Source organism: Hippopotamus amphibius, chromosome 3 (genome assembly GCF_030028045.1).
Source record: "Hippopotamus amphibius kiboko isolate mHipAmp2 chromosome 3, mHipAmp2.hap2, whole genome shotgun sequence".
In the NCBI taxonomy this organism is placed as follows: Eukaryota; Metazoa; Chordata; class Mammalia; order Artiodactyla; family Hippopotamidae; genus Hippopotamus; species Hippopotamus amphibius.
The window spans coordinates 105090478-105118306 of NC_080188.1; the positions used below are offsets into that span (position 1 = coordinate 105090478).

At 36.0% G+C, this 27829-nt stretch overlaps 1 protein-coding gene and 1 pseudogene across 1 annotated transcript; one reads left to right on the forward strand and one right to left on the reverse strand.

The window, feature by feature from the left end:
• Window positions 1-4144: 4144 nt before the first annotated feature.
• Window positions 4145-5146, reverse strand: LOC130848511 (olfactory receptor 1094-like). Its single transcript, XM_057726992.1, has one exon. It carries the CDS (start codon window positions 5138-5140, stop codon window positions 4145-4147), a length of 996 nt encoding a protein of 331 aa, XP_057582975.1. The 5' UTR covers window positions 5141-5146.
• Window positions 5147-20000: 14854 nt separating this feature from the next.
• Window positions 20001-20909, forward strand: LOC130849557 (olfactory receptor 5T2-like; annotated as a pseudogene).
• Window positions 20910-27829: the final 6920 nt, after the last annotated feature.

Here is a 27829-nt window from a genome sequence, read left to right on the forward strand (position 1 = left end):
TTGAAGAGACATATCAAAAGAAATAGGAATTATGAATAGTCCTATGTCTATTAAATTAATGGAATTATTTTTTAAACTATATGTACATATGAATGTAAACTTGGAAATTGTTATTTCAGTGAGAAAACATTTCACCTTTCCCTTGGAGTAGAATGTTAACAGATAGCTGGATGAACCCTTTCTTACCATGCAGAATCAGACAACATTTGAAAGAGAACAACACAGCTTGCTCCAGGAATTATCTCATGAAAAAGAGCCACTCAGGAACTTTAATCAACTGAGCTCTGCAGTTATATCCAAGGGTAACTTTTTTCTTTGTTGAACCACCCTGTTACTGAATTCTTTTGTTACACCAGGACAGCCTGTATATTGTACTCATAAAGAATCTCTCTCTGGCATCTTATCATTTAATTCTTCCTTCCTTCATCAAGTTGTTTTTCTGCAAATAGGACTGTACCTCTATAACTGAGAAACTAGTATTGCCAAAATCACAATCCTCTATCAGTAGCTCTAGAGAATATCTGCAAGCCGCATACATTTTTCTGTGGCCCTTGGTATTTTGTTTAATGCTTTCTTTTATATAAGAAAGTAATAAATTATATATTTTCAACTGCAATAATAGCAGTATACTTTTTTATAGAAAAAAATCACATCATAGAATGGTGATTAAGAAAAGTAATGAAAGTGCCCTAAAACGCCTTTCAAAGATGGAAATCAATCTTGAGGAAATAAAATGTTGCTGAAATATCAATAGAATGCAATCAGCAAAGGACTAGCACAACTTGCATGTGAGAAAAAAAAGTTGAATACCTGGGTAGGTTCCAGAGGTGACAGATTTCAGAATGTGAAGAAAATAAAAGAGAGCCCTTAAAAACATACAAACAACAACATCAAAATGGCAATCACTTCTGTTACCTGAGATGAAAGCCCTGTAGGTGTAAAGCTATGAAAAGTGCCCTGACACAGCCTACCCTCCCACATACACACACAGTCTTCCTGAGTGTACTGTAAGTTTATTTTATTGTAGCCTAAGACAGAGAAGATTACAAACAAGTCTCACCCATGCAAAAATATTATGTGAATAAAATTAAAATGCTTTACCTATTACATTAATAGGTAATGAAACTATACAGGTAAAATATACCACAAAACCAAAATAGGCACACAAATACACACACTCATGAATAAATACAAATTAAGAAAAATCTAAAATATATTAATAACAGTATGTTATGTAAAATATGGAAAAATCAACAAAGATATGCTTTAAAAAATGAGACTTTCTAGAAAGTTGGTTAAGGAAAGAGTTGCAGGAAAAAATATCACCATAGAAATGAAGACTAAGCTAAAAGGAAGACAAAATTGAGTAGAATCATGAATATTCTTTCTCATATTGTTCAATTTGATTTTCCAGTATTTTCTTGAGCATTTTTACATCTACATCCAAGAGTTATTATTCCATTTGCCATTGCATTTTTCTTGTGATGACTTAAATTTTGCCATCAGGGTAATACTGAAGTCCTAAAATGAGGTTATAAGTATTTTTTCCTCTTCTATATTCTGAAAGAGTTTATGAAGGACTGATATTGATTCTCCTCAAAATATGGTGGAATTCACCAAACTACTTGGTATCTACCTAAGATACATAAATAAGAAAAAAGGTGGAAGTATTGATAATGAAAGTATGACATAAAAGACATGTGAGTTACCACTGATAACAGTGTCCACTGGAAAATCCATACCCAATTCAGACACTAGAGAAGAATAGTAAAGTAGATAGACCCAAAAAAATAAGAAAAAAAAACATAAAAAGACAAAAGTAAACTGAGTTTTTTTTTTAAGCTTTTTATTGGAATATAATTGCTTTGCACTCTTGTACCAGCTTATGAGGTACACCAAAATAAAGCAGCTGTATTTATACACACATCCCCATAACCCTTCCCTCCCGCGACTCTCCCCCACCCTTCCAGTCCCGGCCCTCTAAGGCATCACCCATCATCGAGTTGATCTCCCTTCGTTATACAGCAACTTCCCACTAGCTATCTATTTTACAGTTGGTAGTATATATATGTATATGCTATTCTCTCACTTCATCCCAGCTTCCCCTTAGCCCCCTGGCCCCCCAACCCCGTGACCTCCAGTCCATTCTCTGCATATCAAAATCTAAAAAATAACTATTTAAATTGAAAAATGTGATCTCTGTTTCACAAGTCCCTAAATTGAATTAAGTAAAACGTTTTGACAGTTTCCTACCTAAAAATTTAATTAATTTAGAGCATATTTATTGAACAATGTATGCCAGACTTTGTTCTAGAGTTTGGAAGACAGCTGTGACAGGAAATCATGTATAATTCAAAGTGCATGTTGTGTGAAATAGTGATCTATGAAGTGTATGCATTTAAGAATGAGGAATATAGGCAGATGTAAAGGAGGTAAACTGCATTATCATAACGTAGTCAATGAGATCCTCACTAAGAAAAGGTACATACATAAAGGAAGGAATCATGTGAATATCTGTGTGGAGAGTCATCCAAACAGGAGAGATGAAATTCAGAACAACTGTGAGGGTAACATATTGTAGTAAAAGATGCTCTATTTGTTTGTATTGTTGAGTTGTTATTTATACTTAATAATCCCATTTTAGGGAGAAATCTTTAGGTTAGACTCTATTTTAAGGAGATAGTCCTACTACAACAAAAGGGATTTCACACAAAAAATATTAATGATAATGAAAGGATGGAAAGAAGGAAGGGAAAATACATATAATATAATTAACTTTGAAAGATACGTGTCCTTGCAATGAAAGTGAGGTCTGTTGGAAGCAGGGTTAAACATAAGCACAGTAGGGATGTTTTTCTGTACCTTGTTCTTGGGCCTGGGCACTGAGGAATGGTGGCATCTACAAGGCCATCACAGAGTGGGAGGGGTCAGAGGAAAACAGAGCAAAGCTGAGTCAGGACCAAGCCTGTAGGGAAACCCAGAAAGATGTGGTAGAGCTTAGTTTTGGTAGTTTGGGTCATCAGCCTGTCATACCTTACTCTCTAAATTGTGCGTGTCTTTTGTCATTCTTGAGATTAAGTATAATCTTGATAAATGTTAATGCCTAATCTCTGTATTCTGTGAGGAGTTATAGGATGAGTTTACACTCTGCATGAAATAACAAGAGAGGGAGAAATACACCAACACAAAGAGCATAAGAATAACAATAGAAATTTGAACACATATGTGTGGTCCCTGAACCGCATGCTGAGGTGAGACTGCTGCCAATGCATAGATCTAAGGACAGAGCACAGTGCCTACAACTGGTGTCCAATACCAATGATTCCATGGAAAGCGGTATGGGAATATTGTGAGCTGTGATTTTGCTATTGATTAGGTGGCATTTGCTCAAGTTAGTCATGTATAATTATAACGTTGCAAATAATGTAACCACAGGAACCTAGGCAATTAGAGTTATGAGCTGAAAGCTAATACTATGTGTTTTAAAGATTACATGCATATGTGACTTGTATGTGTAAATATACAAATACTATATACCAATATTTATATATTGAAATCCTAACATTTTGTACCTCAGAAAGTGAACTGTATTTGGCAATAGGATCTTGGAGGAGATAATTAACTTGAATTGAGGTCTTTAGGGTGGACCATAATCTAATATAACTTGTGTTCTTATAAGAAGAGGTGATAGAACAGAGAAACACAGGGAGGAATGACGATGTGAACACAGGGGGAGAAGGCTGCTGTCTATAAGGGAAGGAGAGATGCCTTAGAAGTCAATCCTGACTTCACCTTAATCTTTACGCTCCTGGATTCTAGAACAATGGGAAGTTAATTTCTATCGTTTAAGCCAACAGTCTGTGGTAATTTGTTATAACAGCCATGAAAAACTAGTACAATCAGTATCAACATATAAGTACACATACGGACATCTGTGTATAATAAGTATGTGTCTATATGTATCAGAATGAATAAAGGAAGAAGCAAATAGATGACAATTTTTCACGTGTTGAAACTTCACACATGGAGGTATCCCTATGACCTTTATATGAAACTGTCTAAGCATACAAAGACACTAATTAACAGGAACAAATCTTTTTATCATTTTGATATTGAAAATGAATAGAACTCAATTTGTTTCAATTTAACAGTGTGAAAAATATACTTTATTGACAGACCCATTTTTCTCAAACACTCTCTTCATTGCCTCTTTGACATCTTTGTTCCTTAAACTGTAGATGATGGGATTCAGCATGGGAATCAGAACACTATAAAATGTTGACATGATCATGTCATGGTCCAAAGCATAGCTGGAACTTGGTCTCACATACATGAAGAGGATGGTTCCATGGTAAATTGACACTCCAGTTAGGTGAGAGCCACATGTGGAAAAGACTTTTCTTCTCCCTTCCTCAGAATGCATCCTCAGAATGGCCAACAGAATGAAGCCATAGGAGATTAGGACAATCAGGATAGTGACTGTCTCAATAGAGCCCACAAAGTAGAAGAGTAGAAGCTGGTTTGTGTGAGTGTCAGAGCAAGAAATAGCGAGAAGGGGAGAGATGTCACAGAAGACATGTCTAATTTCATTGGATGCACAGAAGGATAGACTAAATGTGGCCACTGTGTGTACAGAAGCATGCAAAAAGCCACCAACATAGCAGGCAATGATGAGGGACACATAGACTCTGGGAGCCATGCTAACTGAATACAGGAGAGGGTTGTAGATGGCTATATAGCGATCATATGCCATTGCAGCCAAGAGAAAGCATTCTGTGGTCCCAAAAGTTACTAAAAGAAACATCTGTGCTGCACATCCAAGATAGGAAATGATTTTATTCTGTGACAGGAAACTGACAATCATTTTTGGAGTGAAAACTGAGGAATAGCAGGCATCCAAGAATGATAACACATTCAGAAAATAGTACATAGGGTTGTGGAGCCGAGAATCCACTATGACCAATAAAACCAATCCTAAATTTCCTACTAGTGTAAAAAGATAGATTGCCATAAAAAGTAAAAATAGGAATGTTTGCACATTGAAATCATCTTTGAAGCCCAGCAATATAAACATAGTGACTTCAGTTGTGTTTTTCATCTGAATCCTGTATGAATCTAAATCTGATATCAACTTTGACATTTCAGATTTTATTTATAGTTTTTAAGCAATGATTTTTGAAAATACAATTCACCCTATTATAGCCTCTTGTTCGCTTCTTAGAAGGGTAAAATGAAATCATTAGCAGTGACAGAATGGACAGGATGAAGAAATTGTGTCCAAGTGAATGCATTACCCTGTTAAAATAAAGAAATTATTTTATTAAGAGGCTGGCTATATCTGTCACTTTAATAAATGCCAATTACAGTGGTTTAAAGTCCATTTTAATTTCTTTTAAAATAACTACAACCAAGTTTTATATTGCATCATCTTAAAATTCACAAAGATGAATGAATTTGGGAACCTTTAAATCCAAAAAATATTATCACAGAAAGTATTCATGTGAGTACACATTCTAGGTTTCTACAGTATGAATGAAATGCCTTTCCTTAATGTTCACGATTGTTAAATGGGAACAAGAACATTTATGTCACAAGATTGGGTTGTATTTAATGAGAAAAACAATGTGAAAATTATTTAATATTATAATGTTCCCAGATGACTAGAAATTGGGGCAATTTAGACTTGCATTTCAATTTATTGTACAGGGTAGATGTTTTTGGCCAAACCATTGTATATCCGCTTTTTTTGACTATTATCCCATTCCCCTATTACTTATGGAAAACTGGTGAACAGAGTAAAGATGTTATTCTAGCAGTAGATGCATCTTGTAGACCAAAAAAAAAAAAAAAAAAAAAAAAGCAGAGCATTTCTTTTATTTTGTTTTCTGGTTTTCTTTCTTGATACGCATATCACTAAGTTGTCCATTTAGGCCTCCATAGCTGATTATACTCTTAAGATTTTTCCAAACTTAATACCAATGTAAACATTTTCCCAGTTAATATACTCATTACCTTTGCAAAGTCCTTGGGTGTCTTTTTCAGAAATATTTCTGTAAAAAATAAATCATGGCTATGTCTTTAATATATCATTGTTTCTTAAGGATTTTTAAAAATTATTATAAAAGAAAAATCAGGCAGTAACAGATCATACAAGTTACAGAAGCTATCATTGAAAGAATAAAATCACTACATAAGCTAGAAAGTAGTGTTTTATTTCTGGTATGTTTCCCTATTTTGTCAGACTGTTTCTTATTCTGTTGATTATGAAAAAGAAAAGTCCATTAAAAATTATGATACACTTGAAATACTGTAAATCTACTAGTAAAAAATATTGAGAAATAGAATCAACTTTCAGTCAAATGGGACTTGGTGACTCAGTGCCTTACATGGTAGTATTTCAACAATGATGGCTTATTAATCTCTAATAAAAAACATTACAATCATCATTCTCAAAAAAACATTGAGGAGTCACCTGTACCTGGACTGAAAGTCTTCATGATTGCAACATATGATATATTGCATCTACCATGTTTAGGAGCAAAATTTCAGCACTGTGAGCCTTGTTTGTCTTTCAGTGTATCACAGAGCAAAATGTACTCAAAGGAGTAAAGCATCTGCAGTGTATAAAACCATGGATATGAAAATAATTTATATTAATGACATGAAACGCACTATATTTTTTCTTACTTAGATTTCCATACACCAAGAAAGATTTAGAAAACCAGCTTAAAACTAGTCATGGAAGAAAAGAAAGCTACTTGTCTTTATTTTCCCAGGAAGTTCTTCCCAGATCCATGTGAAAGATATTTTTTAATATAATGAATAAACAGCTTTTTAAATGTGGGGACTCTAAATAAAAAATTATTGGCAAGAGGGAGGGAGGGAATACAAGAATATGTGTATAAAAACAGATGATTGAACTTGGTGTACCCCCAAAAAATAATAAATTAAAAAAAATTATTGGCAAGAATAAGGACATAGATGTGGGAATGGACTTGAGGCCAAGGTGGGGTGGGGGAGGGGAAGCTGGAAGAAAGTGGGAGAGTAACATTAACACATATACACTACCAATGTGAAATGATGGCTAGTGAGAAGCTGTTGCATAGCACAGGGAGATCAATTTGATGCTTGGTGACAAACTAGAGGGATGGGATAGGGAGGGTGGGAGGGAGGCCCAAGAGGGAGGAAATATGGGGATATATGTATAAATACAGCTGATTCACTTTGTTGTACAGCAGAAGCTAATACAACATTGTAAAGCAATTATACTCCAATAAAGATTTGAAAAAAATATATAAAATATATATATATTTCTTTAAATCATAGAGGATTCAAAAGTAAAAAAAAATAATAAATTTATAATTTAACTTCTGTGTACTACAGACAACTCATACATTACTCCCGTGAACACACACACACAAAATGTCTTATAATAATAATGTTAAATTTTCCCACTTAGTTTGAATGGTTACATTATTAAAATAATATAAACCATTGATTAATAATATATATATATGTATTGATGTGTTATTTTGGTATTAAAAGATTCAATTCTGTTAAAAAATTATCTCTCTCTTTGTCCCTCCATCTCTCTCTCTCTCTCTCATCTGTAGGTTATATACAAACATATGCATGGAAAGACAGTCAGGAACAAAACAGAAATTAAGCATGTAGGAATAAGTACTGTGCAAACAAATAAAAATATATGTACCACATTTTCTTTATCTACTCCTCTATCGATAGACATTTTGGTTGCTTCCATGTCTTAGCTATTGTAAATAGTGCTGCAATGAACATAGGGGTGCATGTATCTTTTTGAATTATGGTTTTCTCCAGATATATGTCCAGGAGTGGGATTGCTGGATCATATCATAGTTCCATATTTTGTTTTTTAAGGAACCTCCATACTATTCTCCATAATGGTTGTACCAACTTACCCTCCCACCAACAGTGTAAGAGAGTTCCCTTTCTCGACACCCTTGCAAACATTTGTTTGTGGATTTTTTGATGATGGCCATTCTGCCCTGTGTGAGGTAATACCTCATTGTAGTTTTAATTTGCATTTCTCTAACAATTAGTGATGTTTAGCATCTTTTCATGTGGTTTTCGGTCACCTGTATGTCTTCTTTGGAGAAATGTCTATTTAGATCTTCTGCCCATTTTTGGATTGGGTTGCTTGTTTTTGTGATATTGAGCTGCATGAGCTATTTGTATATTTTGCAGTAAAAAAAGAACAAAATAATGCTATTTGCACCAACATGGATGGACCTAGAGATAGTCATACTGAGTGAAGTAAGTCAGACATAGAAAGACAAATATAATATAATACAATATAATATAATATTGCTTATATATGGTACAAATGAACTTTATTTACAAAACAGAAATAGAGTCACAGATGTAGAAAACAAACTTATGGTTACCAACAGGGAAGCAGTGGTAGGGATAAATTAAGAGGTTGGGATTGACATGTAAACACTACTATATAAAAATAAATAACTAATAAGGACCTATTGAATAGCACAGGGAAATCTACTCAATACACTGTAATGATCTATATGGAAAAAGAATCTTAAAAGGAGTGCATATATGTATATGTATAACAGATTCACTTTGTTGTACACCTGAAACTAACACAACATTGTCAATCAATTATAGGCCAATGAAAATTTTAAAGAAACAAATATATGCAAGAATTTTTTGAAAAATATGTAAAGAAGTAATCTCCTAAATGTATTAATCACAAATACATGTTGACTGACATACACAAGGGAAATTTTACTTTTACTACAATTCTAGCCTTTATTTAACTGATGTGTCTGAGGTAGCACAATTGTGGAAGATGCAGAACATTGTATTTGGCCTCTAAAACCTTATATTAAAATATCAGATTTAGCACCTAATGTGACCTTGGAAAAGTAACCTCATGCTCCAAATCAAAGAATAAGTAAGATTGACCAACATTTTTGTGCATGTCTTGTTCAATTATCAATACATGGACATGGTGTGATTGCAGAGTGCTTATTTATGAAATACATCACATGTGGTTTATAAAATTAAAATGTTTTCATTATATGTGAAAGCAGCATACATGTGAAATATGACTTCTGCATTTTATTTACCTACAAAATATTAATAAGGAATTAAGATAAGTTCTTCATCAAAGCATTGAACAATGAATGGGCACCAAATCAGAAACTAAGTATTCCTTCTTTTAGTTATATATGTTTGTTACATGCTATTAAGATATATTAAAATGCATTTCCTATGAGATTAAACGCAGAGAATCTCAATATTCTATGGTATCAGCCACCTTAAAAATACATTTCTGTTGTTGCACTGTGACTTTGGGTACTACAGTAAAATAATAATATGTTTGTTAAGTACCCCTGGTAATTTTGCCCATAATAAGTTTCTCATAATTCTCAACTTCTCTGATTTTCTCCATAGCGCAAGGTGGCAGTTTATGAATGAAGGTACATTTTAGTACACATTATGTTCCATTAGAGTAATTAATTGTCTACCTCACTTTTAAGGGAGTGGAGGAATAATAGTCAAAAAGTATAAGGTTTATCTCCCCATTGAAGATGCTCTTCAAACAAGCATTTCCGTCAACTCATATTTAAGGAAATTGGAACTGATTGTGTTTATGGCTTACTGATTTTACTTTAATAGATAGAAGCTAGAAAGACAAAAATAGAGATATCAAATTATTAACAAAACATGGTCAATCTGAATAACTAAAATCAAATCATTTCCTCAACCCTCATACAGTCAAAAAACAAAGTACAATACATCAACAGAAGAGATTTGAAAAATAACACCTTATTTCTACTACCTTTATTCTGACAAATTATATTCCATCAGGGAAATTAAATAAAACTTGTACTTACAAATGTATTGACCTAAACATGTAAAGAGTCTTTCCTGTTTTCCCTGTTATGTTCCCTGGAATTCTCTCTTTTACTTTTTATTCAACTTGGAGTTAACTAGAAACTTCTATCTCAGATTTACATACTAAAGCTTATAATATAGTTTGAGATTCACGGTTATAACTTCTGATATATTTTGTAAGTGATGAAAATGCTTTTCCTTTACCTGTGGAAATGAACTGCTCATTTAGTTAAGGTGTACTGTGGATACTAAACATTTTGGCACTTATAACAGGTTCTCAAGCTCTTCCTGATGTCTAAGGAAATGCCCCAAGGAGAAAACACACTAATTCTCCTCTGGGACCAAAAAGGAACAAGGGGATTTTTTTTCCATGGTAAACAAGAAAATGGACCTGGAGCGATGAACTACATGATAAAAACGACTACATGAATGCACTTTGGCCTTAGTACAAAATGATCTTTCAGTGGAAAAAGAATTTGTATAGGCCTGGAAAAGAAATTTAATGATACGGGATGTGGTCGTAGCTCTGACGCTAGAAAGCTATGTGCCGTTGTGTAGATAGCTTAATTCTCTGAAATCCAGTTTCTTTTTCCTGGGAATATAAAATGTTTACTTCTCTCAAGATTGTATAGACATAGACATAAAGAAATAATATAAAAATATAAGCTGTGGCAGAATTCATAATTATTTAATAAAAATTACAATACTCATTTGACCTTAAAGATGCTACATTTCTAAGTAGTATGAAAGTTATTTAAAAACACATTGAGTAGTTAATAGAGGAAATAAGATATATATAGATGGATAGAAAGTATTGACAATGGAAATGGGATAGTATACAGATAACTGCTATTCTATGTAACAGAACATTAGAGTATCAGAAATCTGTCAAAGATAAAGGTCAGAATTTGAGTTGTGTAGCATCTGGTCTTGTGGACTACTTACATTGATACTAATCTATAGACTATTACTAGGCTATGTATTTAAATTCTTCCAAAAATTGTGAAAAATTCATAGATGCTTAAACTCACATCCAGAGACTCTAAATTAGTAGACAGGGAATGATGGCCATGGTATCTGATTTTTAAAAGAAGACAGAAGGGGACGAAGTGAGAGAGTTGCACTGACATATATACATTACCAAATGGAAAATAGATAGCTAGTGGGAAGCTGCTTCATAAAATAGGGAGATCAACTCAATGATGGGTGATGACTTAGAGGGGTGGCATGGGGGGTAGGATAGGGAGGGTGGGAGGGATTCGTGGGAGGGAGGGAATATGGGGATATATGTATAAATACAGCTGATTCACTTTGCTGTACAGCAAAAGCCAGCATAATAGTGTAAAGCAATTATATTACAATAAAGAGCTTGAAAAAAAAAAAAGGAAAGAAAGAAAGAAGAAAAGAAGGAAGGGAGGAAAGAAAGATGATACTGATACTCAGCCTAATTGTGAACAAAGGATCTATTAATTAAATGTAATCCCAAATGATCTAATATATATTCAAAGCGTCCCTTATTAAAAAATAAACAAGCAGTTCTGCAAAAATTACCTACGTAATTCTACAATTTACAAAAAAAGAGAAAATAAAGCAGGCAGGGCAATTTTGAAAAAGAAGAATAAAGGAAGATTTACATACTCTAATTTCAAGACTTGCTACAAAACTAAAATAATCAGGAGAATGTGCTGTTGATGAAGAGAGAGACATCTAGATCAATGGAAAAGAACAGTCTTCATCAATAGATTCACACAATATAGTCAATTAGTTGTTTTTATATATTCAATGCAATTTTTTTGACATAACAATAAACCGCATATATTTAAAGTGTACAATTTGATATTTTTTCTTTTTAGTAATATATATATGGCAATCCCAATCTCCCAATTCATCCTACCCCAAACCCTCCCTACCTTGCTTTCCCCACTTGGTGTCCATAAGTTTCTTTTCTACATTTGTGTCTCTATTTCTGTCTTGCAGACCAGTTGATTTGTACCATTTTTCTATATTCCACATACATGTTAATATATGATATTTGTTTTTCTTTTTCTGACTCACTTCACTCTGTATGACAGTATCTAGGTCCATCCATGTCTCTACAAATATCCCAATTTCATTCCTTTTTGTGGCTGAGTTATATTCTATTGTATATGTGTACCACATCTTCTTTATCCATTCATCTGGTGATGGACATTTAGGTTGCTTCCATGTCCTGGCTATTGTAAATAGAGCTGCAATGAACATTGGAGTGCACGTGTCTTTTTGAATTATGGTTTTCTCTGGGTATATACCCAGTAGTGGGATTGCTGGGTCATATGGTAATTCTATTTTTAGTTTTGCAAGGAACCTCCATACTGTTCTCCATAGTGACTGTATCAATTTTCATTCCCACCAAAAGGGCAAGAAGTTTCCCTTTTCTCCACACTCTCTTCACCATTTACTGTTTGTAGATTTTCTGATGATGCCCATTCTAACTGGTGTGAGCTGATACCTCATTGTCATTTTGATTTGCATTTCTCTAATAATTAGTGATGTTGAGCAGCTTTTCATGTGCCTCCTGGCCATCTCTATGTCTTCTCTGGAGAAATGCCTATTTAGGTCTTCTGCTCACTTTTGGGTTGGGTTGTTTGGTTTTTTGATATTGAGTTGCCTGAACTGTTTATGTATTTTGAAGATTAATCCTTTGTTGATGCATTTGCATATATTTTCTCCCATTCTGAGGATTGTCTTTTCATCGTGCTTATAGTTTCCTTTGCTGTGTAGAAGCTTTTAAGTTTAGATCCCACTTATACTTTATGTTTTATTTCCATTGCTCTAGGAAGTGGGTTAAAAAAGATCTTGCTGTGTTTTTGTCAATTGATTTTTAACAAAGTTGCCAAGGAAAATCCATGAAGGAAGGATAGTCATTTTTTTAATGATGCTAACTATATAGAATAACATTATGTCACAAAAAAGAGACTTAACTGATACTTGGTATCTTATATAAAAGTTTCCTCAAAATAAATCTTAGGCCTTAATATAAAACTTACTATAATAACTTTTCTAGAAAAAAAATAGGGCAATGTTTTTGACTATGGATTAGTCACAAAATTTTGTATAATACACAAAACTCATGAACCATAGGGGGAAAACAATGAATTGTACTTTATCACATTTAAAATCTGCTTCTTGAGAGACACTGTTGAGAGAATGAGCAAACCATAGACTTATACAAAATACTTACTAAACAGCTATTTGATGAAGAACATGAATCCAGAATAAAGTTCTCTAAAAATTCAAAAATATGAAAACAAAAAGAAGATAAACAATAAAAACAGGCATGAGTTTGAACTGACACTTCATCAGAGAAAATACACAAATAGCAAGTAAGCCCATAAAAATAATGTATGACACAACTTGTGATTAGGGTAACACAATTTAAAATCACGTTGTGATCCCATAACATCTATTAGAATGGCTAGAATATTTAAAGTAATAATAACAAACAACTATACAAATTGCCCACAATGATGCGGAGCAACTGGAACTCTCATCCATTCCTGGTAGGAAAGCAAAATGGTGCAGCCCATCCAGAGATCTCACTCTGTGTTATTTGTCCAAGATAAAAGAAAACATGTCTACACAAAGACCTGTGAACCAGTATTTACAGCAGCACTGTTCACTACATTCTAAATTTTCCACATGCCCATCAACTACTGAATGGATAAGCTAACCATGGTACATCTTCATGACAGAATACCACCCAACAACTAATAGGAACAAACACTGATTTATTCAAATACAAGGATGACCTCAAATACATCCTGCTGAGTGACAGAAGCCAAATTCAAAACAAGTTGCAGGCAATGTAATGTCACCTATATCACAGTCTAGGTAAGGTGAAATTATAACAATAGAGCAGACATCTGATACATCTGTTCTTCACAGAGCTGGGGGGAAATGGAGATAACTGACTACAAAATGATAGGAGAGGACTATTTTTAAGACCGTAGAAATATTCTGTAAAATGAATATGATTACACAATTGTATGTGTCTATTAAAATTCATATAACAGGTACCTAGAAATGGTAGATTTTTCTGTATTTATATTAGAATTCAATAACACAGTTCAAAAAATATATTATCTAAGTTCATCTTTGCTTTAGAATAGGGTTATCTTGGCAGGGGAAATAGACAACTAGAAAACAGATTCAGGCAGGCTGCTTAGGTGCTGCCAATGTTCTACTTCTTAGACTTACAGTTATGTTCAGTTAGCAAAAACTCTTCAAGCTGTACATGTATGATATGCATATACGGTCTTTTCTTTACATTTTCTTCAATAAAATTAAAAAGGAATCAAAATATCATTTTGTTATTACTTTTCTAATAAACTCTATAAATTCCTGTTATTTCAATGCACTTTGTATCAATCTATGATTTTACTGATAGACTCATTAATGAGTAGTTATAAATTATTGCTATGTGTTAATTTTATATTTGTAGGAGTCATTCTTAAATCATTTCGAAAATTGTACTTCAACACCTTTAGGTGTATCAGTTTATATCAAATCAATTTTTTCTTACTTGAAATCAGTTTTATTCCATATCAATCTTCTCTTTCCCTAAATATGCTTTCAAAAGTGACTATACACTCTTGCATTTTACTAAATTACACTTGATTTCTGAATTTTATTTTATTTCTACTTTTTTGGTTTATTGTTTTGAGTTCTCAGAATCATGTTTTCCCATCCACCTGATGTCTAGTTATCTTATTTTGATTTCATTGAGACTTAGTCATTTAAAATTTTTGTTTTATAAGATATTTAAGATAATATTGATTTAAAATTAGTTTCTAGCTTTATGTTCTGATTTCAACATTGGGGATGTCATTTTTTTATTTCTTACTTTTTGCAATTTAAACCTCCTTATATGGAATTCAATAGTAATCCCTAGATTCCTTCACTGTGTAAATGGGGTGGGTATTTTGACTCTCAGAAGGAGGTACACATGAAATTGGGACACATCAAGGTGGTAGTTTACAGCTTACGGAATCACTCTCTTATTTTTTGAAGGCCTTAAAATATTATTGTGTGGCTACTTTAACTCTCAAAGCTAAGTTTGATTCAAGAATACATTCTACCTATTTTCTCATGTTTAAACAGATTTTGCATTCCAAAGAATTTTTTGCACTTTAGACACTATATGTTGCTATAACAGTGCTTTCTGAGCCCTGCATCTTCCAGAAGTCTCCTCCCTGTTGAGACTTTCCTTCCTAGTGTGTCCACCTTACTGAACTGATACACTTCTTAGTATCCCCTTCCTCTCAGTGAAACCCTGTCCTTTTCAAAGGGAGCGTGTGCTGTTTATTTCCAAGACCCTCAGTGACCTCTAACACTGTACTGGTCTCTCATAGTCCCTTTGGGAGACTCTGATGGAGACTGGGGAAGGGTTGGGAGCATCTGAGAAACTGAAAACAAATATAAATTCTGCTAGACCTCCTCTGTCAACCAATGTTAAATTTCTCTGTTTTAGCCCTGGGCGTGTGTGCCTGTGTGCTGGGTTTATGCACGTGTGTGTGTGTTTATTGTATGTGTGTATAATAGATGTTTTATTTAATCTGAGTAAACTCTAGATTAATATTCATGATTCACAGAATAACATGATTTATAAAATCCTACAGTGCTTTCAACTTTTGATTTCTCCACATTTCCATGGCATTTTATTTTTTTATTTTTTGTTTTTTTTTACCTTGATAATAACCTTGCAATAAACTCAAAATATATGCTTTATTCATTTAACCACTGCACATTTTAAATTGAAGAGAATAAATTTGTAATGAATTTGATTGAGTATAAATCCATCTGCTAGATTCTGCAAGAAATATATTGTTTCTACCTTATTACAGTTTACCATATTTACTTACTAGTTGCTGTATAAAATGGCTTCTATTGCCAGGATGCTGACATTGGTTCTCAAAGAAATCAGTGATAATCCAGTGTTAGAGTGAAGTATAGGAATATGTCTCATATTTTGAGATATCTTATCTCAAACTTTATTCATTTTATAAATATCATCATGTACTGAGTTATTCCAGAACCATTTACCTTTTTTAATTTTTGACTGAAACATCATGTTGCTATTCTGAACCAGAAGATAATTGGGGCATATTCCCCTTGGGGCATCCCCTGTGGGTTTTATCAACAGCTGAGTAAGTGGATATAAGCAATCTAAGTGAACCATATTCATAATGTACTTTAGCCTGCACTTGGTGTTCCACAGGTAGGAGGAACTTTAAGATCGTTTACAGAATATTTTAGGAGATGGATCATAAAGTATCAAGGTCAAATATGTTATAAAATTCCTAGGCCCTTTAGTTGTTGCCTGTTGCATTGATGAATAGAATACATTCATCACAATCTGATTTATGTAATTTCTGTCTAAAAATTGAAAAACAATACTTCGTGGAATAAAACAAAACCCAAAGAGACAATATTGAATTTATTTGTAGAAGTACTGAGCATGTTCCCAATAGAGTGTATGTTTCCATTTTCCTTACGGAAGAAAACAGACCTGTTCAAAGTAAAAAAAATAGGAAATTTATCAAGAGGCCTAGAAGTCATTTGACCTATTCAACTATCTGTGGGCTTATATTTTATATGTGGAAAATAATCAATAATTCTTTTATGTTTATTTTGCTTGTTATGTAATGTAGAAGCCACTTGAGATTACTACTTATTTCATAGTATTTCTCTAGTCTTAAGGCTTAAAAAATAATGAAGTATGTCAAAGACCATGTTCTTTTCTATTTCAGTGAGGGTGGGATGGTGAGTGGGGGAAAGTCAGTTTCCGAATGAAGTCATGGTGTAATAAGAGGCAGTGAAAAATGGTGAAAAACACCTGGACAATGGAAGAGATCTGGGCTTGAATCTTGGCTCTGGCACCTAACAGCTGTGAGGGTTGCTATAAAGGGGAATAAAGTTATATGCGCAAAAGTCCATTCCTACAGCTCAACACATGACTGTTATTATCTCTACCCTCCTTTGCAAATTTAGTGTTTCAATATTAAGCCCAAGATATTTGGAATGTTCTAAATTGTACTAAAGTTATATGTTTGGAAGTGACTTTACATTAATTGTAGATGTTGGTCATATATCATTAAATTCTTCAAGAGTCATAGTCATTTTCTCTTTATAACTCTGAGGTCTTTAAATATATGCTAGCACTGATTTAGTCATATTCATCTAATAGAAATAACAGTTTTAAGAGAAATGTAACTGGACCGTTTAACATTGTAATTTTTTAAAGTTTATTTTACTGAAATATAGTTGATTTACGATGTTGTCTGAATTTCCACTGTGCAGCAAAGTGATTCAGTTATACATACATTATTTTTCCTATTCTTTTCCATTATGGTTTATTACAGGATATTGAATCTAGTTCCCTATCAAATACAGTAGGACTTTGGTGTTTAGCCATTCTAAATGTAGTAGTTTGCAGCTGCTAATCCCAAACTCCCACTCCATTTTTCCCCACCTCCTCCCCCTTCACAACCACAAGTCTGTTTCATGTCTGTGAAGTCTGTTTCATGTCTGTGAGGCTGTTTCTATTTCATACAGAAGTTCATTTGTGTCATAATTTAGATTCAGCATCTAAGTGATATATGATATTTACCTTTCTCTTTCTCATATACTTCATTTAGTATAACATTGTAATTTTTCACTATCCTATTTACCCAAAGCAAAAGTGACTGGCAAATGGCAAGTGAGACTGCAGTAATTTATGTGTCTGTGTGTTCTGTTTTTATATTAACAGGTGATGCAATTCATAAAATTATTCATTCTCTAATCCAAACAAAAAGTGCACAGAAGAAAAACAATATTCAAAATATAATTCATTATGTATAGTCTGATAGAAAAATGTTAACTGCACATTAATATTAACAAAATAAATATATAGCATGTAGCTAAAAAAGAAAATATCTAATTTAAGGCTATGATCAGCTATGTTTTTCAGCAATTTAGTTATGACACTTGTACTTTCACCCAATTTTTGCTATTTTAACAAATAAACATGACAACAAAATATCAACTATATAGGCTACAAGTTTATACCAAAAATGGATATATTTAAAGGAAATTGCTTTAAACGTTTCACATATTTATACAGTTTCACATGTTTGATTCATCTGCCTGACTGAATTATTGTGCCTGTTTTATCATTTAAATTTATGGCTATTTGAAAGAGGAGTAAGCTTTGGAGCAAAAGCCTAATATCATACATGGCTTTTAATTATGGAGCAGGTGAGGAGCACATACTTTCAGACTCCAAATCTTATGTAATTCTTCTTGTACCAGGTATATCATTGAACTGATGACAATAATTATATTGGGTTTGAATTTTTCTTAGGCCTCCCAATTGTATTAAATCATAGATTGATCTCATCATATTCATTCAAGTTTGTTTGTTTCCTTTCATTTCTGTTTTTACCTCATCTACTAAACTCTTTTTTCAGAAGTGGTCTTTGGTTAAGATTAATGATATCCATCTGCCTGGCAGTTTTAAAATAGAAAAAATTGTATTTGGGTTTTTTTTTTTTTTATTCAATTCACTACTTGTTTTTATGAAATATACCTTTAAAAGCATACATAGGATTCAACAAAATGTTTGCCTTCTCTGATGCCTCACAGGAATATTTCTTATTTTCTCTGCCTTTGATCTTTTCAGTAATTCTATGAAAAAGTTTTCATCTGATATTCACAATTCTTCTAGGTAAATCCTGACTTTTTTTTTTTTTTACCCCCAGGAGATTGTTGATATGTGCTATCTTCTCCTTCTATCACAATTACTAATCCAATGACCTCTACCAAAATTGATGGGATTCCTGGTAACATATTGAAACTGGAAATTGACTTGCATTATGAATTTAAGTAATGCACAGAATATTATTTGCAGCAGAGGAGGTGACCCCAAAACTGACTCAAATTTTCCATGGGTACACATATGAAAAGTAAAATAAACAACTTGAATAAACTCAGTTCTCCAACTGGTGTTATAACATGTTAGAACTTTGAACTGAAGTTCAGGTAACACTTTGACTCCTATTTTGATTAACCTTGGGACTATACCAGAAAGATTTTTTTCTATGCATTCTAACTTTCATTACTTCCTTTTTTTGCTGTTAAATATTAAGTTATTTGTCTAGGTGTGAAGACAATTTTTTTGTTGTTGTATTTTGAATTACTGATTTTATGAGATAATTTAAACATATAGATTATCAAGAATTTACATTTCAAAAATCAGTATGCATGCCAATTATTCACCCAAAAAGAAAAATATAATGCTAAGTATTTGGAATACAAATTGAAGTAAATATGAGCCATCATACAACTTTATATTTAATCATGGTCTATCTCCTCCAAAAATATCTTGATTCACTCTTTCCAGAAAAACCTAATAGAGATGGAAAATTTTTAGAGACTACCTCAAAATATTCCAATTCAGTAGGTGATTAGTCTGTCAAATAAACCTTACTCAGCACATTCTACGAGGATGGAAGATGCCTTAGAGGACTGGGGCAGGGAGGGTGGGGGGGACTCGAGGGGGGGAGTCAAGGAAGGGAGGGAATACGGGGATATGTGTATAAAAACAGATGATTGAACCTGGTGTACCCCCAAAAAATAATAAAAAAATAAAGTAATTATAAATATTTAGTTTTATTAATACATTTAACACATTAATATGTATTCTATGTTTGAGACAAATATTAATGTGACAATTACAAAGGAATTTTTTTAGCTGTTCACTTTGTGTTTTAATGTTACTAATTGGAAAACAACTTATAGAATTCTAGTAAATTAATCAGTTGACTTGATAGTTCTTAGAAATGATATGAGTTGAGCCAGTGAGTGAAACACAAATCTTCCCTTTGATTCTGAAGTGAGTGGCATCAACATTTGATCCACGGTCTTGTTGCTGTCTCTGGAACTGCTGATGGGAAACTAGGCATTTCCAACAAATAAAAATAAAAATACAGTTCCCTTTCCTTAAGTTACAAAATTGTTCATTATGTCATAGCAATATGTAGCATGATTTAATGAATATCTTCAAGTTTGTTGCATGAAGTGTCAACATGAAGAATGTCACTGAAGCCACTATATTCGTACTGAAGGGCTTCCCAGACAAGCTTAAACTGCAGATCTTCTTTTTCTTCCTGTTTCTAGCAATATACCTGTTTATTCTGATGGGAAACTTAGGACTGATTGTGTTGGTCACTAGGGATTCCCAACTGCACATCCCCATGTACTATTTTCTGAGTGTGTTGTCATGGGATGCCAGTGTTTCCTCAGTAAATATCCCAAATACGTTAGTAGGTTTTACATCAAAAAATAAAGTCATTCCATTCTTTGGATGTGCAACCCAAATGTTTCTTGCTGTTACTTTTGGGACCACAGAATGCTTTCTCCTGGCTGCAATGGCATATGATCGCTTGTAGCCATATACAACGCTCTCCTGTATGCAGTTAGCATGCCACCCAGTCTATGTGTCCCTCATCATTGTCTGCTATGTTGGTGGCATTTTGAATGATTCTGTACACACAGTGGCCACATTTAGTCTATCCTTCTGTGCTTCTAATGCAATTAGACATGTCTTCTGTGACATCCCTCCCCTCCTCGGTATTTCTTGCTCTGACACTCATACAAATGAGCTTCTACTCTTCTACTTTGTGGGCTCTGTTGAGATAGTCCTGATTGTCCTAATCTCCTATGGCTTCATTCTGTTGGCCATTCTGAGGATGCATTCTGCAGAAGGGAGAAGGAAAGTCTTTTCTACATGTGGCTCTCACCTAACTGCAGTGTCATTTTACCTTGGAACCATCCTCTTCATGTATGTGAAACCAAGTTCCAGCTACACTTTGGACCATGACATGATCGGGTTGCCATTTTATACTATTGTGATTCCCATGCTTAACTCCATTATCTACAGTTTACAAAATAAAGATGTCAAAGAGGCAATGAAGAGAGTATTTGGGAAAAAATAGGTGCATCAATAAACTATGTTTTTCACACTAATCATTAAATTGAAACAAATGAAGAATGTTGTTCATTGTCTCCATATAAAAAAGTTATGATAAAATATTATCAAATTTAATAACATTAAAATTTATTAGTGTATTTGTATTCTCTTTGGATAATTTTTATATAAAGATCAAAATCATCCCCCCACTTGTCAGTTCCACATGTGCAGCAAAAATGTGTCATCCGTTTGCTTCTTACTTCACTCTTAGATACACACACATACATATAGACATGCATATATATGTATACATATGTGCTGATGTTGACTGTAGCAGTTTCAGTGCTGCCAAAACAAAGTACCACAGACTAGTGTCCTAAACAACTGAAACTCATTTCTCACTCTTATAGAATCTAGAAGTCTGAGATCAAGTTGAAGTCATGATTGATTTCTTCTGAGGACTTTGTCCTTGGCTTGTAGATGGCAATCTCCCCTCTGTGTCTTCACGTGTTCTTTTCTCTCTGTGTGTCTGTGTCTTAATGTCTTTTGGTTTTAAATATTGGATTAGGGCTCCTAAAGGCCTCATTTTAACTTAATTACTTGCACAGCAATTTTATCTATATATACAGTCACATTCTGTGTAAAGCATTTAGGATTTCAACATATGAATATTGGTATATATTATATGTATATTTACACACACACAGAGTCACACATGCATGAAATCTTTATTTTAAAATATGTAGTGTTGGAGGAATCAGTAGAGGTAGGCAGGACACCAAGGCTTGTAATGCAGGAAGCAATGTTTATTGTACTGGTACAGGCCCAGTGGATTCACATCCAAATACTGAGCCCCAAACTAAAGGAGAGCTCCTCCTTTTATAGACTAGTTCCTGCGCTTTTGGGAGCCTATAGCTATGTTTATCTATGCAGAAGCAATGTACAGAAGCCAGAGTGCATACGTTAGTTTTTTCCCTTATCTCATTGACCCAGATGTTCATGCTGCTCCTGGGAGGGTCCTGTGAAAGAGGCCACAAGTTATTTATTCTCTGGGGCTTGCATTTTCTTATTTTTACTTTGTCCTTCCCTGTTTTGTTATTAACCTGCCTCATTCCCCCCTTTGATGCTTGGATCTGACTTAAGGTCCAATAACATCATTTTCATCTTGACTTACTGGTCGATGCTTCCTTAGCATCAATTCATGGGTGGCCATTTTTCTCTCAACTATATTTTCAATGAAGTTTGAAATTATCCAGATAATTAAGGGGATAAGACAGGGAAGTAATAGGAGAATTCCCAACATTGTAGCATACTTATTATTAGAGTCTTGTAACTACCTAAAGTTGAGAACCATTCTTCCAGCCAGCCAGTAACAGCATTTTTAATTCCTGAATTTCTAGCCAGTTCATCTGCCAATGATGATAATCCTTTGAGGGCCTTAGTTATGGTGCCATCCAGGGCAGTGTTATTGGGGATAAAGGTACAGCAGTTCCCTCCCAGCATGACACATACTCCTCCTTTTTCTGCTAACAGCATATCTAAGGCAATTCTATTTTCCCAGGTCATGTGGCTAGTGGTGTCTAACTGGCTAGCTACCCCTTCTAGGGCCTCTCTAGTGTAATTAATAAATCTTTGCTGGTTGTAGTAAATATAGTTTATCCAATCTACATTTTTGTTCATTGTCACCCACCAGAAAAGGAAAAACTCAAATCCTTCTGCTATCTGATCTCTGGCCTTGAACTTGTTGGGTACTCCCCGGGGCATGCCTATTGAGTCTAGATATACATCTGGGTCGAAAGATCCTGGTATGGATGTTTTGGCCCTTGTAGGGGGACGGAATGCCAGGATGAATGGTACAGCCAATTGAACCAAGGCACATGTTCCCATCCATCCAATGGGCAATCTGTCCAAGAGAGTCTGGTTTCTGCAGTACCACCAGACATAGGCCAGAGGAATATTTAAGTTAGAGTAATTGGCTCCTGGTTCGTGTGACACGTCTCTTGGCTTTATGCAGTCTGACAGGTCTCCCACAGGAGTAGTGAACTTTTCTCCCCGTCTAGAGAGACACGAAGAGTAGTTCACCTTTCCCACTGAGAAGGAGGGTGTTACCCTTGGGTCTGACTCGCAGATCGCCAGGTAGAGCAGGGCCAAACTCCTACATGTCTCATTTCCCCAGGCCTTTTTTTTCTTGATACAGTGCCATCATGCAACCAAATTTGGAAGGATCATTGTCCCATCTGAGAGGGAAAGGGACTACCTGTGTCTGTGGTCGCCCTGCAGCACATGCGTAACAGTCACTTTTGTTTAGGGCCAACACTGAGAATTTTACCCACTCTATCCAGGCATTTGGCCCCCCATACCATGTTTCAATTTCTAGGGTCTGTCTCAGATCCTTTACTTCAGTCACCTTTACTTGTTTTGGATTATTTACAGGCTGGTGTTTTGATGTCTCTTTTTTTTTGGGTTATGCGCAACGGTAGTAAATTTAACTACTGGACCACTGACTAAAGCTATTTTGAATTTTCCCCGGAGGTTCCTTCCAGACATATCAGCTCCTAGTCCATAAGTCTGAGGGGCTACTACAGGGAAGGTGTTTTTTTTTTTTAGCAGGGTTATTAATAGGAAGGATTATCGGATTACATTGTAACAGCTGGCAGTTAGGGGGTGTAGTTCCTTTGTAAGTATGTAATTTTGGCTTCAGGCAGTCCCATCCCTGCCTAAGTTGCCACCTGAGTGGACTTGTGTTGGCTGTCCACCCTTGATACTGAGTGGCCCACCATATGTCATTCCAAGTCGGACAGGGTGGCCCCATGCTATTATCTGTCTCAGGACAGAGGTATTTATCTACCAGGGAAAGTTGTTTTTGTGCATTTAGATATCTACAGGGTATGACTTGGCAAGCATCAGACTTTACAGAAAAGGGAGTAGCTGATCTAGTCACAGTAATGGTCAGCTTGATAGGGAAATAGGGGTTTTGGGCACTTCCTATCACAACAATTATCCCAAGCATCCAATAGCAAGCAAGCAACTTATAAGCACGAGGAAAAACAGCGTGAGTAGAGTCCTTTCCCCCATGTCCAATCTTCAGGAGAAGTAGATGCTAATCCCACAGCTAGATTTAGTGCTAAAAGCATAGCTAGAATCAAGAAAAAGGGATTACAGTCCATGGGGAGGTAATAACAGTCTTATCTGTCCTTTTGCTGTGGTGTCCTTTTTCAGGCTTCCACCATGCGTAGATCAGTCAACCTCCGGAGTGACTGAGACAGGGCTGTTGACTTCCAGGGTTCGAAGTGCCACAACTCGTTTCTTTCAAACAGTCAGTTTACATGGGGCTGTTGGATCATGGATGAACTCCCAGTCTGGAGAGGCCGGCTTCACTCTGCTGTGGTGAATCCAAGGTTTCACCTCAGCCACCTTTATTGCATTAGGAGTGGATAGAATAACAGTGAATGGTCCCCTCCAGAGGGGCTTCAAAGGCTGGACATTCTATTCCTTCACCCATACAGTATCTCCGGGTTTGAAGGAATGGACATCTGTAGTTAGACTTACAGGCAGTCATTCCCCAACCCACTGATGTATATCTGTTAGGGTTGAGCCAAGAGCCTGCATTTGTTGCCTTAAAATGATATTTCCTATTTCTTTTAAATCTCCCCTTATGCTCTTAACTATAGGGGGCTGTCACCCATAAAGAATTTCAAATGGAGAAAACCCAGTCCGTTTTGTGGGGGTTGTCCTAATTCTCAACAGGGCAATAGGTGGCAGTTGATCCCAATGTAAATGAGTCTCCTGACATAACTTGCTTAGCTGTAGCTTTAAAGTTCTATTCATTTGCTCTACTTTCCCTGAACTTTGTGGGCGATAGGCCGTATGTAATTTCCAAATAATTTTTAATCCTTTGGCAACTAACTGTACTATTTCTGCCACAAATGCAGGCCCATTGTCTGACCCTATGGTAATTGGGATTCCAAACCAGGGAACAATGTCCCTTAGAAGGAGCTGGGCTACTTCTCGTGCCTTTTCCATGTGGGTGGGAAAGGCTTCTATCCATCCTGAGAATGTGCACACAAATACCAACAGGTACTTATAGCCCCGGACAGGAGGGAGTTCAGTGAAATCTACTACAATATTTTCAAATGGAGTGTCTCCAACACTTTGTGACCCAGGCGACATTACTGGCCCCTGGCGTGGGTTGTTTTTGGCACACAGTTCACATTGTTGGCTTATTGCCTGAGGGATACTAGAGAGCTGGGGAACATAGATGTGTTGGCGCAGGGTAATCTCTGAGGCTGTCCGACCCCCATGTGTTCCTTGATGATATGATTCAACAAAGGCCAGGGCAAGGTCTTCTGGGATGTCTATGCGGCCATCCTCAAACTGCCACCATCCACCTGGGAGATATTTTCCCTTCTCAATTTTAAGCCAACTTTCCTTATTTTTAGAATACCGAGGGTTCCAATCTGTTAGGGGATAAGGGAGTAAAGCAGAAGTTAAGGGTGCAGTTTCCTGAAGTTCTCTAGAGGCCACTAGTCTTGCCTCTCCATCAGCCCGCCAAATTCCTCTAGCAGTTATTGTGTTTTCCTTCTGATATTCCTGACAATGCATAACTGCCACTTTCTTGGGGGCCCAGACTGCATCTAGAAGTTCAAGAATTTCTCTTCCATATTTTATACCTTTTCCTCCTGAATTAATTAACCCCTTTTCTTTGTATAGGGCTCTGTGCACATGGAGAGTGGTGAAGGCATATCTAGAGTTAGTATAGATATTTACTTGTACACCTGCTGCCAATTGAAGAGCCCTGATCAATGTAATCTACTCTGCCTTTTGGGCAGAAGTTCCCTTTGTCAAGGGATTAGCTTCTATGGTGGAATTTAATGTCACCACCACATATCCAGCCAACCACTCTTCCTCCTTCACAAAACTGCTACCATCAGTAAAATATTCTACATCAGGGTCTTTGAGGGGCTGATCTGTTAAATCTGGTGTGCTAGAGAACACTTCATCCATGACGTCAATGCAGTCATGGTCTGGTGGACCTGGTCCCACCAGCAACAGCGTAACTGGATTGAGAGTTTTTACCACTTCTAGGTGGACACAGCGGTTTTCACATAACATTCCCTGATATCTAACCATCCGAGCATTGGTCAGCCTATATTATTCCTTATACTCCATCAGAGTTAGCACCACATGTGGCACCCGCATAGTCAATTCTTGTCCCATAGTGAGCTTGTCAGCCTCAGTGACCAGGAGAGCAGTAGCTGCCAATGCTCACAAACAAGGGGGCCATCCTCTAGCAATTGTATCCAATTGCTTGGACAAGTATGCCATGGTATGGTGCCAGGAGCCCAGAATTTGAGTTAACATGTCTACTGCTAACCCAGTACATTCATGTACATACAGAAAGAAAGGTTTTGAGACATCCGGGAGCCCTAAACTGGGGATCTTTTCAAATGCCTCCTGTTGTGCCTGTTCCCATATTAATGGTTCCCTTCCCCCCCTTTTGTTGTTTCATATAGGGGTTTTGCCATTATAGAGAAGTTGGGTATCCAAGTTTTACAGAAGCCTGCCACCCTGAAGAATTCTCGGACCTGGCGCCAGGTTGTAGGGACCAGGATTGAGCAAACGGTTTGTTTTCTTACTGGGCCTAACCATCGTTGTCCCTGTGAAAAGTGGAACCTGAGGTATTTTATGCTTTCCTGGCATATCTGGGCTTTTCTTTCAGATACTTTATAGCCTGTTTCCCATAAGAGGGTAAGGAGGCACCAGGTTCCCTCCATACATCCTTCTTCGGTTTTTCCAGCTAATAAAAGGTCATCCACATATTGGAGCAAGGTGAAGTCCAGCTGGTCAGCCAGATAAGCCCTTAAATCAGTTGCCAGGGTTGTTCCAAAGATAGTCAGGGAGCTTTTAAAATTCTGTGGCAACCTAGCCCAAGTCAGCTGGCTCTTGTCTCCATTTACAGGGTTTTCCCATTGGAATGCAAAAATGTCCTGACATGGTGGAGCTAGACAGATGCAAAAGAATGCATCTTTATGTCTAGACAAGTAAAGAATGTTGCTTCAGCAGGAATAAGTTCTAATAGCGTGTAGGGGTTTGGGAAAACTGGGTGCAGGATGACAGTAGCCTGGTTTACAGCTCAGATATCTTGAACTGGCCTATATTCCTCCATGCCTGGTTTCTGTACAGGCAGGAGAGGTGTGTTCCACGCTGACTGACAAGGCTGTAGGATCCCGTACCTTAAGAGCCTCTCCAAATGCTTTTGGATCCCAACCTCAGCCTTGCAAGGAATGAAATACTGTTTTTGGCAGATTGGCCTAGCCCCAGGCTTTAGTTCTATCATCACCAGGGGAATGTCTCTAGCCAGTCCCTGGGGCTTATCCTCTGCCCATGCCCCAGGCATTCAGAAAGGGAGCTCGAGTCTTCTTGTGGGTCCTTCATGGCACTATAGAGGTGCCATTCTTCTTCTCAGGGGATAATAAGAGCCAAAATCCTAGCCTTGGGCTTTCCTGAAGTCAAAGCCACTTGTCCTTGTGAATTAAAGGTTATCTGGGCTTGTAATTTTCCTAACAAGTCATGCCCCATTAGAGCTATGGGACAATCAGGAAGATACAGGAACTCATGAACCACCTCATGGTCTCCTAGCCTGCATCATCTAGGTAAGAAAAAGGGATGGTGCGCTCAACCACCTGTGGCCCCCACAATGGTAGTTTGTTTTTTTGAAATAGGTCCCACCAATTGTGTTACTACAGAGTGTTCTGCCCCTGCGTCTAACATAAAGTCTATGGGTTGGCTCCCTACAGTCATTCAGACCATGGGCTCCTGGGGGTCTAATAAAATGGAGCCTGGTGTATCCTAGTCTTCCCCATATCCCTCCATGGCAGCCAGAACCACAAAGTCATTGGAGGAGGTCTCATGTCTCTGTCGCCCAGGTTGATATCATCCCTGGAT

Excerpts from the sequence above, each read along its gene's own strand:
- LOC130848511 (XM_057726992.1), bottom strand. The coding sequence starts at position 5,140 with ATGTCAAAGTTGATATCAGATTTAGATTCATACAGGATTCAGATGAAA.